Genomic DNA, 22243 nt, shown 5'->3' on the forward strand with positions numbered 1-22243 from the left:
AAAAAAACATATACTCCCTTGGTTATTGCAGCTGCAGTGGTTGATGGGGTATGGGTGTGTGTTACGAAGATAAATCCTGGAGATTTCCCTGAGAACCAGCAAGCTTATATCGGTGAATTCACTGGAAAAGACCTTTTTTTCTTTATCTCTGTCTGATGGTAGGAGGGATAAACATTCACTTGTTCAGAACAGTGCAGCCAAAGGAAATTATCAGGTAACACACCATTTCATCTTTAAACAGATTAGCACTGTCCCTCAGTGGAAGTTCATCAGGAGGATGTTAAACTAATTTGGGCTTAGGACAAGACTTCTCAAGATTACTGACCTAGGCCACTTCTAATGGCACATGCTGCTTCTAACAGTGTGTCATACACTAATCTCGGGGCAGTGGCAGGAGGGCACCCAGAAATACGTGGACATCGACACAGTGACGTTATGCGCTTGTGAGGTCATCACATCGATGTCCTCGCATGCGCAGATGTCCTCCAGCCGTGGCCCTGAGCCTCCTATTACCGCCGGTGAGGTGGAAGGAGAGGTGAAAAAGAGCAGAGGCACCAGCAAGGAGGAGAGGCGCAAGCTCCAGCTGACTATAGGATGTGCCCCTCGCCGCGAGAGGCACGTCCTGTAAGCAGTCAGCCGGCGCCTCTCACCCTCGCCGTCATCTCGCGGCACACCTGGAATCTGCCAGGGCACGCTAGTGTGCCGTGGTACACAGTTTGCGATACTGTTCTAACAGATAAGATGCTATAAGTTGTAACAGGAATCTGTTCATATAGTGTTTATGATATATAAAAAAAACTACACTTTTCCCATTATGGCTTTATTCCTCTGATCCATGTTATAGGGAGAAGAAGTGAATGCTGGGAGGATTGGGCTGACACTAGTTGTGGCTGGAATGGTGGGCTCTATTATCTGTGGCTTTTGGCTGGATTACACGAAAACCTACAAGTACGTAAATGTGTTAACTGTCAGTCCTTAATATGAAATGAGCTGTTCATAAGCCTAGTTTTGGAAGCAGTAGTTAAATAATGTATTTAAGAGCAGTGCATGTGTGAAGGCAGAAGGCAACACCACTTAGTTGATGAAACTATCTTTTTGTTTCTGCAATTAGAGTTGTACATAAAACATGAATAGTGGTATTTTGTGTGGAGTTTTTTTTTTGTTTTTTTTTTTTAAATTGATAGAAACATGATGGAAGATAAAAGCCAAATGTATCAGAGGTAAACCAGAGAACATTTAGGGGTCCTAGTTCTGGTTCAGGCCATTAAAAGTGCAGTAACTGGCTTGGTTCTGGCTCCTAAGAGATTTTAAAATACAAGGCACAAGTTAACAAATCTAATCCTGTTAGTTGGAGGCTACTGTAAACACTACAAAGCATGTATGAAGCAAAAAACACTCAAGTACCTGATAAATTTGACATGCTTATTTTGTTAAAAAAACAAAGGTGGTTTTTACAAGTTGCACTGTCAAGCAGCACTCACTAAATGCCGAGCCATCCATAGGAATAAAATGGGTTTCTCGGCATTAGCTTTGTAAAAGGACCCAAAAATGTAAATGCAGCCCCCTATATGTTCCTTGTTCATTTTGATTCGAAAGTCATTGAGTATACAACAACAGTCTTAGTTGAATTATTTTTTGCCTGCTGTGGTTCAGGACACGTTGGCTTCAGGTAATTCAGGTTTGTTTGATATTCTGCACACACAAGTGGAGTGGCAGACAGGAAAAAAGCCTGGCAATGTTATTTGAACGATTTGAAGTGGATGTGAAGCAGAGTTTGAGAGGTCAGTCATGATGTAATTGGCATGTTCCTTGTCATCCTGCAGACTGTTCAGGATCTCTTAAGGGAGAGTAGACGGTGTGCATGGACAGATTGGATAGACGATGTGTTTATCTGCCTTCATTTTTCTGTTTCTGATCACAGATGTATGCACATCAAGAGAATAATTGTACTGTACTCTTAGCTCGGTGTGCAGCTTCTACAATTCAGTATTTCTGTCTAGTGGAAGATGTCTGCTCTGTAGTTCCTGGACTAGTCAAACAGGCTAGCTCCTGATTCAGCTGGTGCTGGTTTCTAGTTGAGCACAGGGATTACACCACAGGTGCAGTTTGTATGTACTAATGGGGTGGAGCTTGGAATGAGAAGACAGTATGGGTTGGTCTCCTTGCCTGCTATTAATTCCTTGGTGGCTCTTCCTCTTTACTATCAGCAGCTCCTGTATTGCCTCTCTCGACTAGTGCTGCCCGATTCTGATTCGAATCAGGCGAATTGATTTGTTTAAAAAAAGGAAAAACAAATTGGCCTGACCGATTTGGAGATTTAAGCCTTCCAGCTCTAACTCTACATGTATGCCTGCTGGAGAATCTTTAGTAGCATTAGGGGGTTATTACGGCTATTGTATAAAAAAAAAAAATTGGGGGCTTGCTCTAATTAATATCTGGTACTGCCCCATGTTCGCCTGTAGCAAGGATCACCAACAGGCTGCTACAGCAACTATCTAATTAAATAAACCAGCTCTGTCTTTTGAGCCTAAAATGATGATGATACTGTGGCATTGTCCAAGAACACACGGACGGCTCAATGATGGAGACAACTCACAAAGAGGAGAGGGGTCAGCCTAATTGCCTGAAGTTCCAGGCGATTGATCGACCACTTGCGCTCCGAGGGCGCCCCCAGGCCCTGAATAGGGACAGACATGCACACTGCTCCCAATCCGCTGAGACTCGCAGTTGTCGACAAGATCACCCAGTCCGAGACCCGGAGCGGAAGACCCTAGGACAATGAGAGAGGACACAACTACCACGCTAGACTGTTACGAGCCACCATTGTCCAGGGCAGGGATGCATGTAATGGTTCCTGCTGTGAATTCCAGCGCGAAAGAAGGGCATCCTGAAGTGGACGCAGGTGGGCTCTGGCCCAAGGGACCACATCGATCAATGCCACCATGGTCCCCAGAACCTGGAGATACTGCCAAGCCGTTGGGACCAGAGTGGCCAGAAGGTCCCTGATAACCTGCTGTAGCCTCTTCTGACGGGACACGGGCAGAGACACTTTGTTCTGACCTGTGTGAAACTGAACTCCCATGTACTCCAAATCCTGGGTGGGCTCAAGGTGACTCTTTCTGAAGTTGATCACCCAACCCAAAGGGCAGTGCTGAAACTGGAAATGTCGCTTCAGAATATGGAATTGCAGGTACTTCCAGTGGTCTGGGAAAATGGGAATGTGGAGATCCACTTCCGTAAGATCCAGGGAGGCTAGAAACTCCCCCCAGCATAACTGATGCAATCACCGAGCATACCATCTCCATGTGGAATTGAGGGACTTTCAGGGCTGCATTGACCACCTTGAAGTCCATAATTGGTCCCCATTTATTGGATCCTCTCTTTGGAACAATAAAGTATATCGAATATCTCCCAGACCCCGAATCTTGCTCCGGCACAGGCTCTATGCTCGCAATATCCAAAAGTCTGCGGACTGTGGCCTGCACCTGAACCACCTTCTTACTCAGTTGCTCTTTTGGTGGGCAGAAAGACCCCTCGTGGCGCTGTCTGCGGTACACATGGCAGGAGTGGACAACATCAAACACACTTTCTCAGTCGTCAGACACTGGACCCTAGAGAGTGGTCACTCTCTCGAAGAGCATTTGTTTGCATAGTGGATCATTGGGGGTGTCCCACATTCAACCTCATGGCAACGGCGGCCAACAAGAAAGCAGATCATTTCTTCAGTCGTCGGTGAGAGGCTGGAAACAAAGGCCTGGACACTCTAGTTCAGCCCTGGCCCCAGGAGGATCATCTTTGTCTTCCCTCTGTGGCTCATGATAGGGTGTCTGTTGAGGTGCATAGCAGCCCACAAGGGTCTGGTGATTCTGGTGGCACCCGATTAGCCGAGGCGGCTGTGGTATGCCGATGGTTTGGCTCCATCAGGTTTGGGGACTCATGCTCCCTTGTCATTCTTGCCTTCTCACACAGGGTCCAATTGCGATGCAAGATCTGGACCACTTTGGTCTTATGGTATGGCTCTTGAGCGCGTGGCCTTGACTAGCTGGGGCTATTCTTCAGCAGTAATCACCACGTTGCTTCACAGAAAGCGGACGTCTACAGCGGCGGCCTATGCAAAGGCTTGGAGGTGTTACCAGATCTGGTGCACCCTGAGGCTGGTGATCCCTTCTTTTCCATTAATTCCTCGGGTCCTGGAGTTTCTGCAAGATGGCCTGAAGAAAGGTCTAGCAGTAGCTTTGCTCCAGGTGCAGATTGCTGGGCTTTTGTGTATGGGACTAACATCTGAAAAGATGGTGTATGGGATCAAAAAGGAATTATCCACAGGAAAAGCACAATCCCATAGAATAGAGCATAGAGTGTAAATACAGGGTGATTATGCCTATCTTTAAAAAGCCTAGCATCCTTCTGGCAAAAGCCATCGCCTTGTCACACTGTTTCTTTGCCTTTAGATTTTTGGACACTATCACCCCAAGGTCCCTCTCCCCATCTGTGCACATCAGTCTCTCACCTCCCAGCACATATTGAGGAGTAGTGGCTCGTGGCCAGTAGGGGGTGATGTTTATGGGACGGTAATGGAATGGATATCAGAACATGATAGTGCAGTATTAAGTGCCTGCTTTTCGTATGATTCTGGGTAATTCTAGTTAGATACAAGCATATGTGTCAGTTAAGGCCACGCCCAATAGAAGCGTACGAAAAACCGGTGAATAAAAATCTGAATATAAATGTGGCCAAGGCCAGAAAAACGCACTACAGATTAATATAAGGGAAGGTATAATAATATTCTTTTTATGTACTTTGCTGTTAGGCTAGATCATGGAGGAAATCGGGATGTGCATGAACTCCATTGACTTTCTGTCAAGTCTTTGTTCAGAGTTTTTCCCGCTCTCAGCATCGTGGTGTTAATTGATACCAGATGTGCTTTAGGCTGGCTAGGAAGATAACGTGTCCTAAACTAAGATATAAAATGCATTAAATATGAATGGCCGAGATATGAATGAAATTATGAATGAATGAAGGGCCCGAAAGTATGTGATTGTGTGGCTGTGTATTGAACAAAAGAATGGGTTTTGAAAAAACATATTATATATCTTTGCAACCTAAAGAAATCCTAAAACAACATCTGAGAGGGGGAAACCAGCCCCTCCTCCTCCAGGCTAAGGCTTCTGTGTAAAGATCGATGAAATTTGAAACTGTCAGCTCATGGAGAGGGCTGAGAAAATTTCAGCACCTTTGAAACTTTTTTCTTTGTCTAATTTTAAACACCTCCTTTGTTGATTTTTATTGGTTGAGAAACTGATTTTGTCACACTGAGCCAAAAGTATATAATGAGTGTTTTAAGATATTAAGCTGAGCTCGTTATCAGAAGGCCAGCATTTTGGCAACTATAACGACCTCCCACTAATGCAACTGGCCTTGGGATGTCCATGATAGCACAATAGCAACAATAAAATTGAATAGAGCCTTGCATTGGTGTCACATTTCATATTTTTTTGTTGTTTACACTGAGCTTAATGAGTGCACGTCCAAAGTCCCTTGCTCAATATGGCTCCTTCTGATTTCGAATCCCCAAATGCATTACTCTGCACTTTGCATTGAATTTTATCCAGGTATTAGACCATTCCTCTAACTTTTGCAGATCCTTTTTTCATGTTTCCCACTTGTTCATTTTTTTCATGGATAAAGTATGCATGGGGATCAACGCATATACTTTTATCCATGGGAAAGGGTAGGAAGTAGGGACTAAGTCAGGAAGATAATGTTCTTTTGTATGGGAAAAAGTATCTGTAGAAATCTGTACTACCCCTCCCCCTCCCTTGCCCCCTTGGTAGTTTTCAAAGAAAAGTTGACTTGACTTTATAATGAAATTGGTGCATAGTCCATGGGGAAAAAATATCTGGTTCATCCAGTTTCAGGATGGCTCCAAGTGCAGATAAGTATACAGAGCAATGCCAAGAGAAAAGGAGGCGGTATCTGGGTGTTTTCTCATGGACATATAGGAAAGTAAAAACATTTGGGGTGCAATCAAAATCCATTTGTGAATAGGGGCATGGTAGGAATAACTGTCATTTGCCACATGGAAGCTGAATATAGGATTCAGAAGCAGATTAACTGAAAGTTTGTCATTGAGCATTGACATGAGCTCTCTTAGGTACTAACTGATTTTAGTGAATATATAGTCCGTTCTTGTAATCCACGGTAATATGTTTTATGAAAATGTTTGCAAACTGCGAAATCACAAATAACAAAATTGCTGTCTCTATGGGAAAATACATGTTAAGTTCCAGCAGTACACCTTGTGCCTGAAATCTGCTGAAAGTGACCTGCAGATCCTATTGGGAGAATAAGATTAGGTTCTGAGCTCCCTGCACCCTCTCCCTCCACCCCAGCATCTGTTGCAGGCCTTCCCTGGGCCTGCCATAAGCCCTAGTGGTCCAGTGGTGAGCCAGGACAGGAGAGATCCTTCCTGTTTCCTGTCCCAGCAGACTCTGAAACCTTCTGCCTCCTGGACGTGTAAAGCCTACCTTTTAAAAGCCTTGGTGGTCCAGCGGTAAACCAGGGCAGGAGTGATCTTTATGCTCCTGCCCCAGTTCATCACTGGACCATTGGGGCTTTTAAAGGTAGGCTTTACAGGTCTGGAAGGTGGAAGGTTTCAGAGTCGGCTGGGACAAGAGACAAGAGGAATCGTTCCTGTTCCAGCTCACCGCTGGACCACCTGAGCTTATAGCAGGCGGGGGACCCTGCAAGACATCAGGGGAGAGGAGGATTTAGTGAGCATCAGTCCACAAATATGTGAACACAGCAGCGTGAATGAAAAATATTAGTTACAATTGATGCAACTGCAGACAAGCGAATTCACACATTGGAAAAACGTGGAAAACGAGAATGGACTGTAGTTAGATATACTGTACAGCCCATTAGGATTTCCAGTTAAGTGGGGAGGCATATGTTATTGGGAATATCAGGAAAGAGTATATTGAGATTTGTCTTATTGTCTTAGAATTAAGAGATTATAATCTATTTAGAACACTGAGCTGAGCACTTTGTGTGTGTGTGATGTATGCTACTAGATCAAGCTAATGTGTTTTCTTTTTATTTCTATTTCCAGACAAACTACTCTAATAGTTTACATCTTGTCATTCATTGGGATGCTTGTTTTCACCTTCACATTGGATCTGAAATCCATTTTTGTTGTTTTTATCACAGGAGGTGTGCTTGGGTAAGGAGCAAAAAGTACTTTGGATATTTTTAATGGCAAAATAGAAATTATGTTCTTAGGTCTTAATATACTGTAATATGTATTTCTATTTATTAAAGTCCTTATCATGCTAGACTAGTTCAAGCACCCCCCAACATACAACCCCTTTTTGCACCAAACCTGAATCTTCCCTTTTTATACAAAAACTATAGTGCCTGAGCTAAATGCAGTGGCATACCTAGCATATGTGGCACCCGGGGCCCATCATTTTTTGACATCTGTATGAAAAACATGATTTTTAGTAACAATCCACATGTCACACAAGAGTGTACCTAGGAAAAGGCAGCATCTTACATACTGTAGTGAGCAGTACGTCAATAAATCCATTGTAAAACTAAACAAGCCAGACTAGTACAGATCAATCCTAACAGAAAACCATGTCTTTTCGAACACACAGAACACAGAAAAACACCTTTGCCTAGTATGTAATCACAAACTAACTGCTCCCCCTTTTACAAAAATGTAGTGTGGTTTTTTGCAATGGTGGTAACAGCTCAGATGCCAACGCTAAAAAACGCTCTATGGTTTTGTAAATGGGGAGATAGAATAAAAATACATAGACAAAGATTAAACTGAAGCACCAAGAAACTGGACTGCATACAATGCAACACCACAGAAACAGCAATGCATCTCTCCTAAAGCAAAAAAAATATATATTTTCTACCTTGTCTTCTCTGGTTTCTGCTTTCCTCATCTTCTTGTCACTCTCTTCCTTTCATCCACGGTCTACCCTCTCTCTGCCCCTTCTATATGGTATCTTCTCTCCTTCTATTCACTTTCCAGAAACTTTATGCCTCCCCCTTCCATTTCTCCCACACCCCCATGGTTTGGTGATTCACTTTCTCCTCTCCGTTCCTACACTTCCATCAGCATCTGCCCCCTTTCTCACCCTTCACCATGCTTCCATACCACCCTGACCCCCTTTATCACCCTTCACCATGCTTCCATACCACCCTGACCCCCTTTTTCTCCTTCCACCACCCTGTTATGTTTCTTTCTCTCTCCATCGAAATCAGCAAGGTCCCGCAATGATTACTTTTGCTGCCGCTGCTTTGGAAGAGGTAAGTGACATCAGAGGGGGCTGGGCTGGCAGAGGCAAGGTCCCGCGATGACTGCGGCTGCCAGTCCACCCCCCGTCTGACGTCACTTACCTCTTCCGAAGCAGCGGCAGCAAAAATAATCATTGCGGGACCTTCGTGCACTTCAGCGCAGCTGCCGACTCTGCTCTGAATAAATACAGCAGCCGCGCTGAGGTGCAGTTTTCAGCAGCGTGGGAGCTTCCGGACCCGGCCGGCTGTGCACCGCCTTGGAGCGTGCACCCGGGGTGGACCTCCCCCCCACTCCTCCCTTGGTACACCACTGGCTGAATGCTCTGGATTTCTTTTGAGAGAAGAGAGGAAGGTGTAGAGAAATGGCTTGCATAGCCTCTAGAGTGGTGTGGCCTAGTGCTGCCCGATTTCCGATTCAAATCGATTCACCGATTCACTTCAGGTGAATCGATTTGAATCAATGTATTAAAAAAAATCAGGATCGCCGATTCGTTGACCAACTCTCCTCCAGACCTTCCGGTCGGTCTCCTAAAGCAGGAGCAGCAGTGCTGCCTCTTGCAGGCTGTCCGCTGCCTCTCCTGCTTTATGGAGCAAGGGAGGAGGGTCATTCGGGAAGTGCTGCATAGGCTTTTGTAACGTCCTCCAGCTTCCCCCCTGACCTCCTGGTCTTACCTTCAGCTAATTAGGGCAGCCTGAAGAGGATCGCTGGTACTGTAGCAATCCTAACAGGCTGTCATTGTCCTCCTTAGCACGTTCCCTCTGCTGTGATCCTGCCCCTGATGTCAGAGGAGGGGCGGGACCACAGTAGAGGGAACGTGCTGTGGAGGATGAGGCCAGGGCAAAGTGGGAGGAGTGGGTGAAGAGGCTATAAAATAAACCCACCAGGATGTTTGAAAAAAAAATAAATAAAAAAAATTCGAATCGAAAAATTGATTCAATAGGCTGAATCGAATTGAAATTTTTTTTCCTGAATCGGGCAGCACTAGTGTGGCCCAGTGAGATCTTTTATTCTTGTCAATATTTATTAGCGCTTGATATACTGCTGAAGTGGCCTAAAAGGCATCACAGCAGTTTATTAACAGCAAATTCCAATGCAAAAGGAACATGAGTCTTGACAAGAGAATTTCTTCCCTTCGAACCTGAGGATTGCAGAAGGTATCATCTATATCTTCAACGTCACCTCCTTGTGTCATTGGTCAATGCTCAGCCCTTCAGTTTTTCCTTTTATAACGAGTTGAGAAGGTGTCTTCATCTGCTCTGCTTTGATTTATTAGTTTTGGGGGGGTTTAATCCAAGCTTTGAGGCTTCCTGGTGCTGCAGGGGTTTCTAGAATCCTGGGAGCCCTGCCTGAGAGACGATACAGCCTCTGTGTTGAGAGGGATGTAGCTGGGGGGCGGGAGCAGCTCTTTTACAGTGAACATACCTAGCCAGCCTGCACTAACTTTTAAAGCATCTTGAGGAGAGCTCCCCTGAGAGCTAGGCTTGCCCCTGATTTATCAGGCACTTGAGCGCAGGCTAAGTGGCCCCATGTTTGTCCAGAGGACTTTAGCTTGTGCCAGCTGCATCCGTCCCCCTCCCCCCTTCACCGAAGATGTGAGTAGCTAGAGGAGTTGAGAGTTTCAGACTTAGTCTGACTAAAAGGCAGCCCAAAGAGACAAGCTGGAAGAATCTATAGACTTGTCTGAGGCAGAAATTTTCTACATAATCCAACTGCAATGGAACCTGATGCAGGCACAGCACCAAACAGTTCTGTAAGTACAGTCTATGGGAGACTTTCAGGGTGGTACTAAAAAAATCAATGTTTGAGGGTTTCTGGGGCTTCTTTTAGGGTCCCCCACCTCCCAAAACCCCTTTCATGAATTTTTGGAACTTTAATATAGCTCTTCCAGGCTGTTTTTTTTGGCATCAAAACGTTGCCGCACAGCCATCTTGGATTTCCCAATTTTATTTTAAAAGCCTCTATTTGCCTCAAAACTCCCTGATTTTGTAAAAAATTAGTTAATATTGGCTCCTCAAGCTGTTTGATCCCTGTATCATGCCAGATTTGCTTTGGATGACCGGCTAAGGAGTATCTGTGTGCCACATGCCATGGAGCACCTGGGGTGGAGGGGTGCTGGACTTAGCTCTCTCTGGTCTCCAGGAAGCTCATTTGTTGGGGCATAAATCTCCCCTAGAGCCCTTGAATGGTGACTCACTGTAGTCAAAACGCAAATGAGTAGACTTCTCTAAACCTATGAGGAGATGAGATATTCTCCTGCAGAGGTCCGCAGGAGATCCAGGTCAGGGATTTGGCTCTGATTTTGTAAGTATGATATTTGAAGCTTATGTGAAATATAAAGGGTCAACTACACAGTCTGTAGCGACTTTGGTGGTTGCGCATGAGGATTTCTTTGCAGAGTGCAGTTTCCCAGCAGAAAGTTTTACTGCAGGAACCAGAGGTCAGTCGGAAAAGGACTGGAGAAATTATTATCTGCTGTTAATCCCCGAGGAAAGAATAAAATTCAGTTACATCCACTCCAGAGTAATTCCAACAGGGGTTTCATCCCATCCTGCAAACCAGGTGTTGCAGAAATCAAACACATTTTTCTCTTCTGCTCCTTCCACTTGGCTGAGTTACATAGAGCCCCCTGCAGTTTTCATTTCTACAGGCAAACATACAGAAGTCTTTGATTAGCTCTGCTTTCTTTATGTTTTTTTTTTCACTTAGTTTGTTTTTCAGTGATCCTGGAGCCCTTTGAAGGGTTCTCTGCCTGGGAAAGGATGCAGTTTCCATGGAGCCAGACTGCTACTCCACAGGGCAGTCTTCGGGTGAACTTGTTGAGCCAGCCTTCTGTCACTTTGGCACTCGGGGTCTGTCCCCCTGGGAGTGTGTTTACCTTCTGACCTTGTCAGAGGTTTAAGTGTAGGCTGAATGTGCCCTTTGTAACAGCCTTAGGGGTATCAGGGCGCAGGCTGCATTTTCTCGCCCCCGGTTGTATGGAAAGGTTCTGTTGGGGTGGAGGTTTTGGTTTGGGTCCACCTGATTGGCAGCCTGAAGATTGAGCTGTTCGGATAAAATCTGAGGCAGAAAATCTTTTCCCTTCACTTCAGCTGCACAGACAGAGCTGTCAGACAGGCGCTGTGGAGACTGGAAGCACAGCTTCATTACCTTCCATTGGAGAATCGGGGGGGGGGGGGATGTTTGAAAAAAGGTTTTTCAGTCCTTTCTGGGGATATGGGTCAAGTCTCCCACCCCCAAAATTGCCAGTTTTTGAACTTTTGTGAAGTCTTAATGAGGCATTTTAAGGCGCAAATTTTCTGGCGGTGGTCATCTTGGATTTTTAACAATCTAATTTTAAACTTGAAATTTTTGCCTCGACCCCCCCCCCCCCCCTTCAATTTCATTGGACTCCACCAGTGTAGGTGTGGATTGTGCCGAATTACCTGCGGAGATGCTTCCATGTGCCGCATGTGGGAAGAGGGTAGAAGCTTTGAGCCTTGCCTTCTTGGGGTCCTCCAGGGCTGGGGAGCCAGGTTGGGTCAGGGAAATGGGTAAAACTTTTTTGCCCAGTGCTTGTTTCTGGGGATGGCGCAAAACGCAGGCATACCAGAGTCCTGGAACCTCTCGCAGTCCTTGTCTGGGTCTTTGAAAGAGCTGATGTCAGCCCTGATCTGTGATTTTTCCCCAGAATTAGTTTAGCTTGTGAAGAGCATATCCCACGGACCTGACCTACATGGCACAGCTGATGGGCACTGTGCCAACTTCTCTGTCAGGGCCTTCTCTTGTAGGAGTTCTGTTCTGGCCCCCAGTACACCTGTCACGGATCCGGATGGCCTTAACTGGTGCGCTGATACCATAGATACTATGTCCACCCTGGATGACTTAGATACTGTTTGTGGTACGGTTAGCCAGCTGGTCTCTAAGAGTCCTGATATGTGTGATGACTCTTCAGTTCATCAGCTCTTTTAAGTCTGCATCTGTCCATCGTTTTATAGTGGGTGCCATAAAGGAACTGAACTTGGAGGCTCAGCCCTCCACATCTCAATGTACCATCATGAGTCAATCTGATACTCTGACATCCTTTTTTTCTGTCGTATCCAGATCTCATGGAGTTCCTTTAGGCTGACTAAGACCATGGCTAAGTGTTATCCTATGACACCAGATTTTCAGCAGCTCTTTGAGCAGCCGAAGGTGGATTTGGTGGTGGTTCAAGTTGTTAAGCGCACTGCCCTCCCCATTGAGGGAGGAGTTATGCTGAAGGATTCTCAGGATCGCAGGGTAGATCTGGTTTTGAGGAAGCTTTTTGAGGTGGCTTCAGGTATTAAGGCAGCTCAGCTGCCTGCTTTGTGGCACGTGCTTGTCACATGAAGTTACGCCTTGATTCCTCGGTAGAGGACGATGCCTCCCCCCCATCTGGTGCAGGAAGGAGGTTGATTATGTGGAAGATATATGACCTTATTTGGGTGTTATGCAAAGTTTCAGCTTATGCTATTTCGGCTCGTAGAACAGTACATCTGCCACTGAGCTGGGGATTTGGCCTCCAAGATGATTCTCAGCAGACTTCCTTTTAAGGGTCAAATGCTTTTTAGCAAGGGATTAGATCACCTGATGGCCAGGATGGCAGACCGCCATCCTAGGTCCCTTCTGGATAACAAGCCTCGGCGTGTTCCCGAGGGAGGATATAGCAATTTTTGTCCCTCCCACAGGTTTTGCCAAGGCTCCTTGGGCTTGTCTAGCCAGAGATATTCACAAAGCTACAGATGCTATTCCAACCCTAGACTCCAACAGGCTTCAGGTTCTCGTGTCAGCACCACCTCTAATAAGTCACAATGATGCCAGGGCCTCAGCCATGCTTCCTTGCATTGGAGGCGTTCTACAGAAGTGGAAGAAAGTCTCCTTGGACCAATGGGTGCTAGACATCATATGGGAGGGACACAAGAGAGACTTTTCTGCCTCCTTCCAGATCTGTTTTTATATTCTCCAGTAGGAAGACCGGAGAAAGCGCTGAAGGTTGAGGCGACTCTGCAGTGTCTCTTGGACATTCTGGCTGTAGAACCAGTTTCCAAAAGCAAATTGAGCACCAGCAGATACTCCTTATACTTCATTGTGCCAAAGAAAGGCTCAGAAGACTGGAGACCTATACTGGATCTCAAGTCAGTCATTGCATTTCTACAGATTCTGTACTTTTGAATGGAAACAGTGCATTCTGCCATTGCAATGGTGGCTCTGGGGCAGTTTGACTTCTCTGCATTTAACAGAAGCCTGTCTATATATTCCTATCCCAGGACATTGAAAGTATCTGAGATTTCATGGTCAACAGCATTTCCAGTTTGCAGCTCTACCATTCGAGCCTCCTGCACCTTCACCAAAGTGATGGCGGTGGTAACGGTGTATCTCCACAGAGAGGGGGGTCCTGGTCATTCATATCTAGACAATTGGTTGATCAGAGCGCCATCCAGACTGGATTGCAAGCAGATGGTGGAGACTGTTGTGTCTCTCCTGCAGCATTGGGCTAGATTGTCAATTTCAGGAAAAGCCAACTAATTCCATCTCAGACGTTGGACTACCTAGGAGTTTGGTCCAAGGTCGTGTTGTTCTTCCCAAGTCACACAGATTAAATCTCTGGAAGTAGATAGAGGATCTTTGGTGATCCCGAGTTCCACGGCATGGCAGTATCTGCAGGTCCTGGAATCCATAGCGACCTCCCTGAAAGTTGTGCCCTAGAAGATGTGAGTGCACATTTGGCCACTACAGCAGTCCCTCCTGTCCCAGTGGTTCCCACAACATCATTCTCTTCAGATGCCTCTTCCTTGGCACAATCAGTGCGGAGCAGTTTGTGCTCATGGCTTTGGGGAACTGCTCTCAACAGGGGCAAGTCCCTCAGGATCAAAGTGTGGATCACTCTGACAACAGATGCGAGTTGCGTGGATTGTTTCATTCAGAGCCTGTGGTGTCTCCGTAAGAGGCACTGGTCAATCAACCATCTCGAGCTCAGAGCCATTCAGTTGGCGCTCAGAGATCTGCAGAACACCCTGGAAGGAAAAGTGGTAAGGGTGTTTTCTGACAATGCCATGGCAGTGGCTTATGTAAATCACCAGGGGGGCACCAGAGGTGCTCTCGTAAATCAGGATGCTCAAATGCTGTTCCGGTGGGTAGAAGTTCATCGCTTAGCTCTTTCAGCGGCTCATATGGCCAGCGTAGACAATGTTCATGTGGACTTTCTCAGTCACTAAATCCTGGACCCGGGAAAGTGGTTACTCTCGCAGAAAGCTTTCCATCTCGTAAGTCGCTGGGGCAGGCCCTTGGTGGACTTGATGGCTTCAGCCAAAAACTCCAAAGTCCATTTTTTCAGTTGAAGAAAAAAACCTGGGAGCTTAGGTTCAGCCCTGGCCAACTCAGGAACTCATATGTGACTTTCCGCCCTGGCCCATGGTGGGTCAGGTTGTTTGCAGGATTGCGTCTCATCCAGGCCTGGTGATCCTAGTGGCCCTGGACTTGCCTTGCCGCCCTTGGTATGCGGATCTGATTCATCTTCAGCGAGACAAGCTGAGGCTCTCTTGTCATCGCAGCCTTCTCAGTCAGGGATCTGTTCCTATGGAGAACCCCTGGCGCTTTGGTCTTATGGCATGGTTCTTGAGTGCAAGGCCTTAGATGACTCTGGCTACTCTGGTCATTGCCATGCTTTTGAAATCCGTGAAGCAGTCTACCATGGCAGCTTATGCTAGGGCTTGGAGAGCTTTCCAGCAGTATTATGCCAGAGGCCTGGTGGAGCCCGTTGCAGGCTCAAATTCCGATGGTCTTAGCTTCCTGCAGGCTGGTCTAGACAAGGCCTTCTGGTAGCCTCCCTCAAGGTACAGGTGGCAGGCCTTTCCTGTTTCAGAAGGCACAGTGGCTTTTCTTTACTTATGGCTCATACTGATGTGACCAGGGTGCTTCATTTATGTCCTCTGCGTCAACCTTTTCTTATGTAGAATCTCAATATTGTGCTGAAGGGACTGACTGAACCTCTCTTTGAGCCGCTGAAGGAGGAGTCTATTCTTGACCTTATGGTCAAGATGGATTTCCTTGTGGCAATTGTCTCAGTTTGCTGTTTTTCGGAGCTGCAGACCCTCTCTTGTAGGGAACCCTTTCTTCGCATCATGGAGGCGGGAGTATCCCTCCATACGGTTCCTTCCTTTCATGTAAACCAGGAAGTCTGCCTGCTTTTGTTCCATGGGGTAAGAAAAGAAGGATGAGCTTTTGAGGAAATTAGATGTACGTGAAGTTTTGCTTCACTACTTAGAGAGGACCAGGTGGTGCAGACCAGCTTCTAAGGCCTCTATTGCCTGATGGATTCACATGGCCATTTCGTCAGCCTACATTGGCTGTGGCAAGCAACTGCCTGTTTAGCTCAAGGCTCACTCGACTAGAGGTGTCACCGCTTCATTTTACACTTTATACATCACTTAAAATCCTTACAATATATAAATAGATCAATACATTTTTCCCATCAAAAAATTATTATATAGTTATTAATGAAATATATTCATATCCTTCAAAAAGTGCAGATAACATATTTTTCATCTTTATAAGGAAATAGTAAGCACCTATATAAATATTTAATTATTCAAAACCCAAACCAATCCAACCCACCCTATCAATCAATAAAAAATACTGACGCAAAAAATGTGTTCAGTTTGTCGGCGATGGCTTTGTCCTCCTTTAGTACTCCCTTTATTCCCTGGTCATCTTAACGGCCCCACCGCTTCCTTTGCGAGTCGTTTCCCCTTAATATATTGAAAGAACAGCTTAAAGTTTTTGGCCTTAGCTATTTGCTCTTCGTAGTCTCTTTTGGCCCCTCTTACCGCCTTATGGCACTTGCTTTGATGTTTGTGCTTTTTCCAGTTTTCTTCCGTTTTTGTCCTTTTCCATTCCTTAAATGAAGTCTTCTTGTCTCTGATCGCTTCCTTCACTCTGATCGCTTCCTTCAATGCTATAGTGAGCCACGTCGGTTCCTTGTTCTTTTTCCTCTTGAAACCCTTGTTGATACACGGTATATATAAATTTTGCACCTCTGTGACTGTGTCCTTAAAAAGGGACCTTGCTTGATCTAGCATATTTATAGTGCTTGATCTAGCATATTTATAGTGCTTATCCTCTTCCTAATCTTCCTCACCATGACTCTAATCCCTTCGTAGTTCCCTTTTTGGAAGTTCAGTGCCGTGGCCGTCATTCTGGATCGATTTTTTGTTCCTATGTCTAGGTTGAAGTGGATCATGTTGTGATCACTGTTTCCCAGCGTCCCTTCTACTTCTATACCTTGTGCCGGTCCTCGTAGTCCATTTGGAATTAAGTCTAGAATTGCATTTTTTCTCGTGTTTTCCATGACAAGTTGTTCCAGGAAGCAATTGCCTACAACATCCATGAACTTGGTCTCTCTACTGCAGCTGGAATTGCCTAGATTCCAATCTATCCCTGGATAATTGAAGTCGCCTATGATAACTGCATTGCCTCCCTTGCATTCATGCTTAATCTCGTCCGTCATTTCTTCATCAGTCTCTTCGGACTGCCCTGGGGATAAGTAGTAGATGCCAATCTTCGTATCCATTCCATTTGTTCCCGGTATTTTAGCCCATAGAGACTCTACCTTATTGTTCATTTCTGTCGTGTTCTCTCTGGTAGACTTAATTCCCTCTTTTATGTATAGAGCACAGGTGTCAAACTCAAGGCCCGCAGGCCAAATCTGGCCTGCCTGGTTGTTTTATGCAGCCAGCAGTCTGATGCCCCCAGTGTTACCTTGTGGCCAGCTCCTTCCTCCTCACAGCTGTAGTGTGCATGGAGCTGCGTGCAGCGGCTCCTCGCATGTCCCACACCTCATCCAGAAGCATTTCCTCTGACGTTGTGACGTCAGAGAGAAGGCTTCCGGTTCAGGTGCAGGACGCAAGAGGAGCCGCTGCACACGGCTCCATGCACACTACAGCTGTGAGGAATTGGGAGCCAGCCACAAGGTAACACCGGGGGGCATTGAATGAATAAAACATCCAGGTTGGAGCCGGCCAGAAGGTTAGACACCCGCCAGAGGGAGGCACAGCATGGAGGGAAGGAGACAACAAAGGTAGGGTGAAAGATTTTATTTTCAAGTTAGTGTTTGAATTGTCAATTTTGAGCATTTTAATCTGCTGTCTATCTTTTGCACTGCTCAGGAAGAAATACATGTGTTTCTTTTTCTCTGGCGGTTGTACTGCATGCAGAATCTTGAATCTTAGGATGTTTTTTTAAAAATATATTAGTACTATTGCTGCCCGATTCAGGAAAAAAAAAATTTCGATTCGATTCAGCCTATTGAATCGATTTTTCAATTCGATTTTCTTGCCCAATTGGGTGGTTTTTTTCCAAACATCCTGGTGGGTGTATTTTATAGCCTCTTCACTCCCTTTGCCCTCTCCTACCCACACTGGTCCTGTGGTGTAAACAAAATAAACAAACAAAAAATACTTTTCCTCTCTCTGCTAAATCCTAACTCACATTTGCGGTCTAACACCAGCTCTGGAAGGATACACATTTCAAATCTGACATATTGTAATCACAAAACAGAAAATAAAATTATTTTTCCTACCTTTTGTTGTCTGGTCATTTTTTAAAATCATGTTGGTCCTAGGCTCTGGTTTTCTTCTGATCAGGCTCTCCTTCTTTCTTCTTTCTCTGTGCTAACCATCCATCTTCCATCTCTGTCCTCCCTTTCTGTTTCCCTTTCCTCCCCCGGAGGTCTGGCATCTTTCCTTTTGTTCATCTACATCCTCCCGCAGCTGCAGCAATGGACCCCACCATCCACAGATCCACCATCTCTCCTTTTCTCAACTACCCTTTCATCCAGCATCTGTCTTCTGTGTCTCTTTCCCTATTCTCTCTAGTACTGTCCCGCTTGTGTCCCTGTTCCTATGCTCCCTCTATGCCCAGCATCTTATCTCTCCCCATATCCAGCTTCTTTTTTCTCTCTTCCTCCTGTATCCCCTTCCCCAGGTACAGGCTTTCTCCTATATCTCCTGCACCCTGCCCACCTACTTTGGAGCAGTATCTGTCCCTCTTGTACCCTTCCCCTTGTGGTCTTGCATTTCTCTCTCCATCTCTCCATTAGTCCAGCACCTCTCCTCTGCTTTCCTCCCCCTCTTTTTGGTTTGGTCTCTCTCTTCTCTTCACCCCAGGTCTGGCATCTCCCCTCCCCTCCCCTCTCTTACTCCTTTCTCCTCCTTCCTCTGCACAGGCCTGCCTCCCCGACGTGAAGGCCTGCTCCCCCCGTGAAGACTTGCCCTCACGCCGCCAAGGCAAGCTCTCTTGCCGCAAAGGCCTGCTCCCCCCAGCTTCCCTGTGTTTACCTTAAGCTAATACGGCAGCCTGCAGGATTGCTGGTGCTATAGCGATCCCTGCAGCTGCTGTCATCCTCAGCGGCACGTTTCCTCTGCCGCAATCCTGATCCTGATGTCAGACGAGGGGTGGGATCGTAGCAGAAAGAACGTGCCGCTGAGGACAACAGGCAGCTGCAGGGATCGCTATAGCACCAGCGATTCTGCAGTCTGCCATATTAATTTAAGCTGGGGAAACATTCAGGCCTTTCCAACTGACCCTCTCCCCTCAAGCAGGAGTGGCAGCGGACAGCCAGCAAGAGGCAGCGCTGCTGCTCCTGCTTTAGGAAGGCACGGGGGGGGGGGGAAAGAAGGGTCAGCCATCGAATCGGGAGGCTGATTTTTCTTAAAATTGAATCGATTCGAATCGGTATCGGGCAGCACTAATTAGTACTTTTAGTTTTTTGTCCCGTATTTGCATATGGGTTATCTGTGTTCTGGTAGGAATGAATGTTGAGAAGCATACAGTGTGTTATGTGTAGTTTAATTTTGTGGTTAACCATTACCATTATGTGTTAATAAGATTATACAGTGGTACTTTGGTTTACGAGCATAATTCGTTCCAGAAGCATGCTCGTAAACCAAAATACTCGTATATCAAAGCGAGTTTCCCCATAGGAAATAATGGAAACTCGCTTTGATACGTTCCCCCCGAAGGCCCCCCCCTGCGATCCGGCACCCCCCCCCCCCGCCGCTTCTTACTGTCTACTGGGCCTCGGCACTTGCACCGGCATGTCCTGTGCGTTGGTGCCAGTGCCCGAAGATCGGCCTCCTCTTTTTGCTGGGCCTTGAGCATCTGCGCATGCTCAAGGCCTGCGAGTTCACGAGATCTCCGAGAATCTCGGAGAGAGCGTGAACTCGCAGGCCTTGAGCGTGCGCAGATACTCAAGGCCCAGCAAGAAGAGGAGGCCGATCTTCGGGCACCGGCACCAACGCACAGGACGTGCCGGTGCCGAGGCCCAAATGACAGTTAGAAGCGGCGGGAGGGGTGCCGAATTGTGGAGGGGGGAGGGTGCCGGATCATGGGGGGCACTGCTCGCAAATCGAGGCACGCTCAGTTTCCGAGGCGCTGATTTTGTGAATGTTTTGCTCATCTTGCAAAACACTCGCAAACCGGTGCACTCGTAAACCTAGGTACCACTGTATTGTTTGTGTATATATGAAAAATGAATGGAAAAAATGGTGTTATAAATAGTATTATTATGAGGGTGGGGTCTGGGGCGGAGATTGGGCAGGTTCTGACGCGCAGCTTAACCTGTGTTTTGGATTTCGGCCCCTTAATGTAATTGAGTTTGACACCCCTGGTATAGGGCAATACCCTCACCTTTTTGTCCTACTCTGTCTCTGTGGTATAACTTGTATCCTGGTAGTAAAGTGTCCCAGATGTTGTCCTCGTTCCACCATGTTTCCATGATGCCGATGATGTCTAGGTTATCTTTTTGTGCCATAGCTTCAAATTCCCCCATTTTATTCCGTAGGTTCTTTGTGTTTGTGTACATACACTTAAGTTTGTGGCCTGTTACTTTCTTGCACTTTCTTCCTCCTTCTGTCTCCCTCACTTCCATCCCTTTCGATCCATCAAGATTTCTATCTTGCCTATGATCCGGTGAGTCTTCCCTGCAATCTTCTTGCACAGTATCCTCTGATTCCCGAAGCATCAACTCTTGGTCAACTGTTGGCTTTCCCCTTCTACTTAGTTTAAAAACTTCTCAATTTCTCGCTTGATGTTGCTTGCAAGTAGCCTTATTCTGTTTCCGCTGAGGTGGAGTCTATCCTTCCTGTATAGCTTGCCCTTTCCCCAGAACACCGTCCAGTTGTGCACGAAGTGGAATCCTTCTTCCTCACACCAGCGTCTCATCCATGCGTTGACTGCTTTCAGTTTCTGCCTCTTCCTGTTGGCCTTGGGTACCGGCAAGATCTCAGAGAACACTGCCATCGATGTTCTGATCTTCGGCTTCCTTCCTAGCATCCGGAACTGGTCTTTCAGTGTTTCCCTGCTGTAGTTCCTGTTGCTCATGTCGTTTGTCCCAACGTGGATCACCACTGCCGTATCTCCTCCTTCCGCACTGTCGATGATCCTGTCAATGCGGCTCACTAAATCCTCCACCTTGGCCCCTGGTAGGCAGGTTACCAGTCGATCCTGTCTTCCTCCTGCTATGTGGCTGTCGACTTGTCGGATGATGGAGTTTCCCACGACGATTGCTGTCTTCCCTATCTTCTCTTGTCTCTCTAGCCACAGGTCCATGTCCTTGGTGTACGTCCATCTCTCTAGCCGCAAGTCCTTGTCCTCAGTGCACTTCCATTTTTCCTCCTCCCAGCGTTGGCCTGCACTGGACTCGTATTCCTGTTGGTTCCCCCCGCAGTTTCCATGTCCTGCTGCTGCGTCATCTAGTCCTTTCTTGTGATTGTCCTCCAGGTGGTCCTCATTCTCTGCGGATATATCTTGGCAGTTCCAATGTTGTTCCACGGCCTCTCTGTATGCCTCCTCTATGAACTTCTCTGATATATATTACAATGGGTAGTATATTACATTACATTACATTAGGGATTTCTATTCCGCCTGTGCCTTGCGGTTCTAGGCGGATTACAATATAGAAAATATCTGGGACATTCCAGTAGACTCAGAACTTAAATAAACTTTTACCTGTGCTTAAAAGCATCATAAATGTAATGATTCTGTTTAGTTGGGGCCATAACTCGTATTTCTATACTGGTCTGGCAGAATTCAAGGAAAGAAAATTGACAGGTGTTTTGTAAATTGTATTTTGGTGTAGGTTCTCAATTTGAACAATTCAGGATTTAATGTCAATTTTAGAATTTCTAAAACTCTGTTTTTTGCCACCTTGTACCAATAGAAAATACCTATGAATCATTGCTACACCAGGGGAAGATATTAAAGGCTTTGTATTCCCGCTTCTTTTCAGGTTTTTCATGACTGGTTATCTTCCCCTTGGTTTTGAGTTTGGTGTGGAAATTACATACCCTGAGTCAGAAGGCACATCATCAGGGCTCCTCAATGCCTCTGCACAGGTAACACATGTAGCCCATTAGACCTATCTCTTCCCTCATTCCTAAGGACAATAAGGTTTAAGAGGCCTTACTGCTAACCTTTTTGTTTGTCTTATTTTTTATTTCAAATTTACTGTTGTAGATGTAGAAAGCAAAAAGTCAGATTTGACCTTTTGCATCAGAGATTTCAGATAGCTCCTATCTTGTAAAGCTAGTTTTAAGCAGCTTCCCTTCTAAGCTTGTTTAACTCATGAGATGATCTATAATCAGCTGTATTAAACTGCGGCCCTCCAGGGCAATGAACAAGTCTGATTTGTCAGTGTATAATAAATATACATAAGGTATATTAGCGTGTATTAGAGCAATACAAGGATGATTTGTTTCTCTGGGTAGATAGGAGGTAGCTTGCACATACTTCTGTATAATTTGGGACAATAATGCCACAGACAACTAATTCTAGTTTTTTCTTTGTAATTGTATATTTTCCAACCACACAAGCTTACAAATAACAAGAGGCATCAATACAAGAAGCATAATGCATATAGGCATACACAAAAACAATACCTCT

The 22243-nt window shown here is 45.9% G+C and overlaps 1 protein-coding gene across 2 annotated transcripts in view; it reads left to right on the forward strand.

Moving 5' to 3' along the window:
• The window catches only part of FLVCR1 (FLVCR heme transporter 1), a 107845-nt gene that overhangs the window by 52606 nt on the left and 32996 nt on the right, over positions 1 to 22243 (forward strand). For both annotated transcript variants that reach the window (XM_033938722.1, XM_033938724.1), the window contains exons 5-7: positions 845 to 948; positions 7109 to 7219; positions 21591 to 21696. In XM_033938722.1, coding sequence (XP_033794613.1) covers positions 845 to 948; positions 7109 to 7219; positions 21591 to 21696 — 321 coding nt within the window. The remainder of the gene's footprint in view (positions 1 to 844; positions 949 to 7108; positions 7220 to 21590; positions 21697 to 22243) is intronic.

The sequence above is a fragment of the Geotrypetes seraphini genome, chromosome 3 (genome assembly GCF_902459505.1).
Source record: "Geotrypetes seraphini chromosome 3, aGeoSer1.1, whole genome shotgun sequence".
Classification (NCBI taxonomy): domain Eukaryota; kingdom Metazoa; phylum Chordata; class Amphibia; order Gymnophiona; family Dermophiidae; genus Geotrypetes; species Geotrypetes seraphini.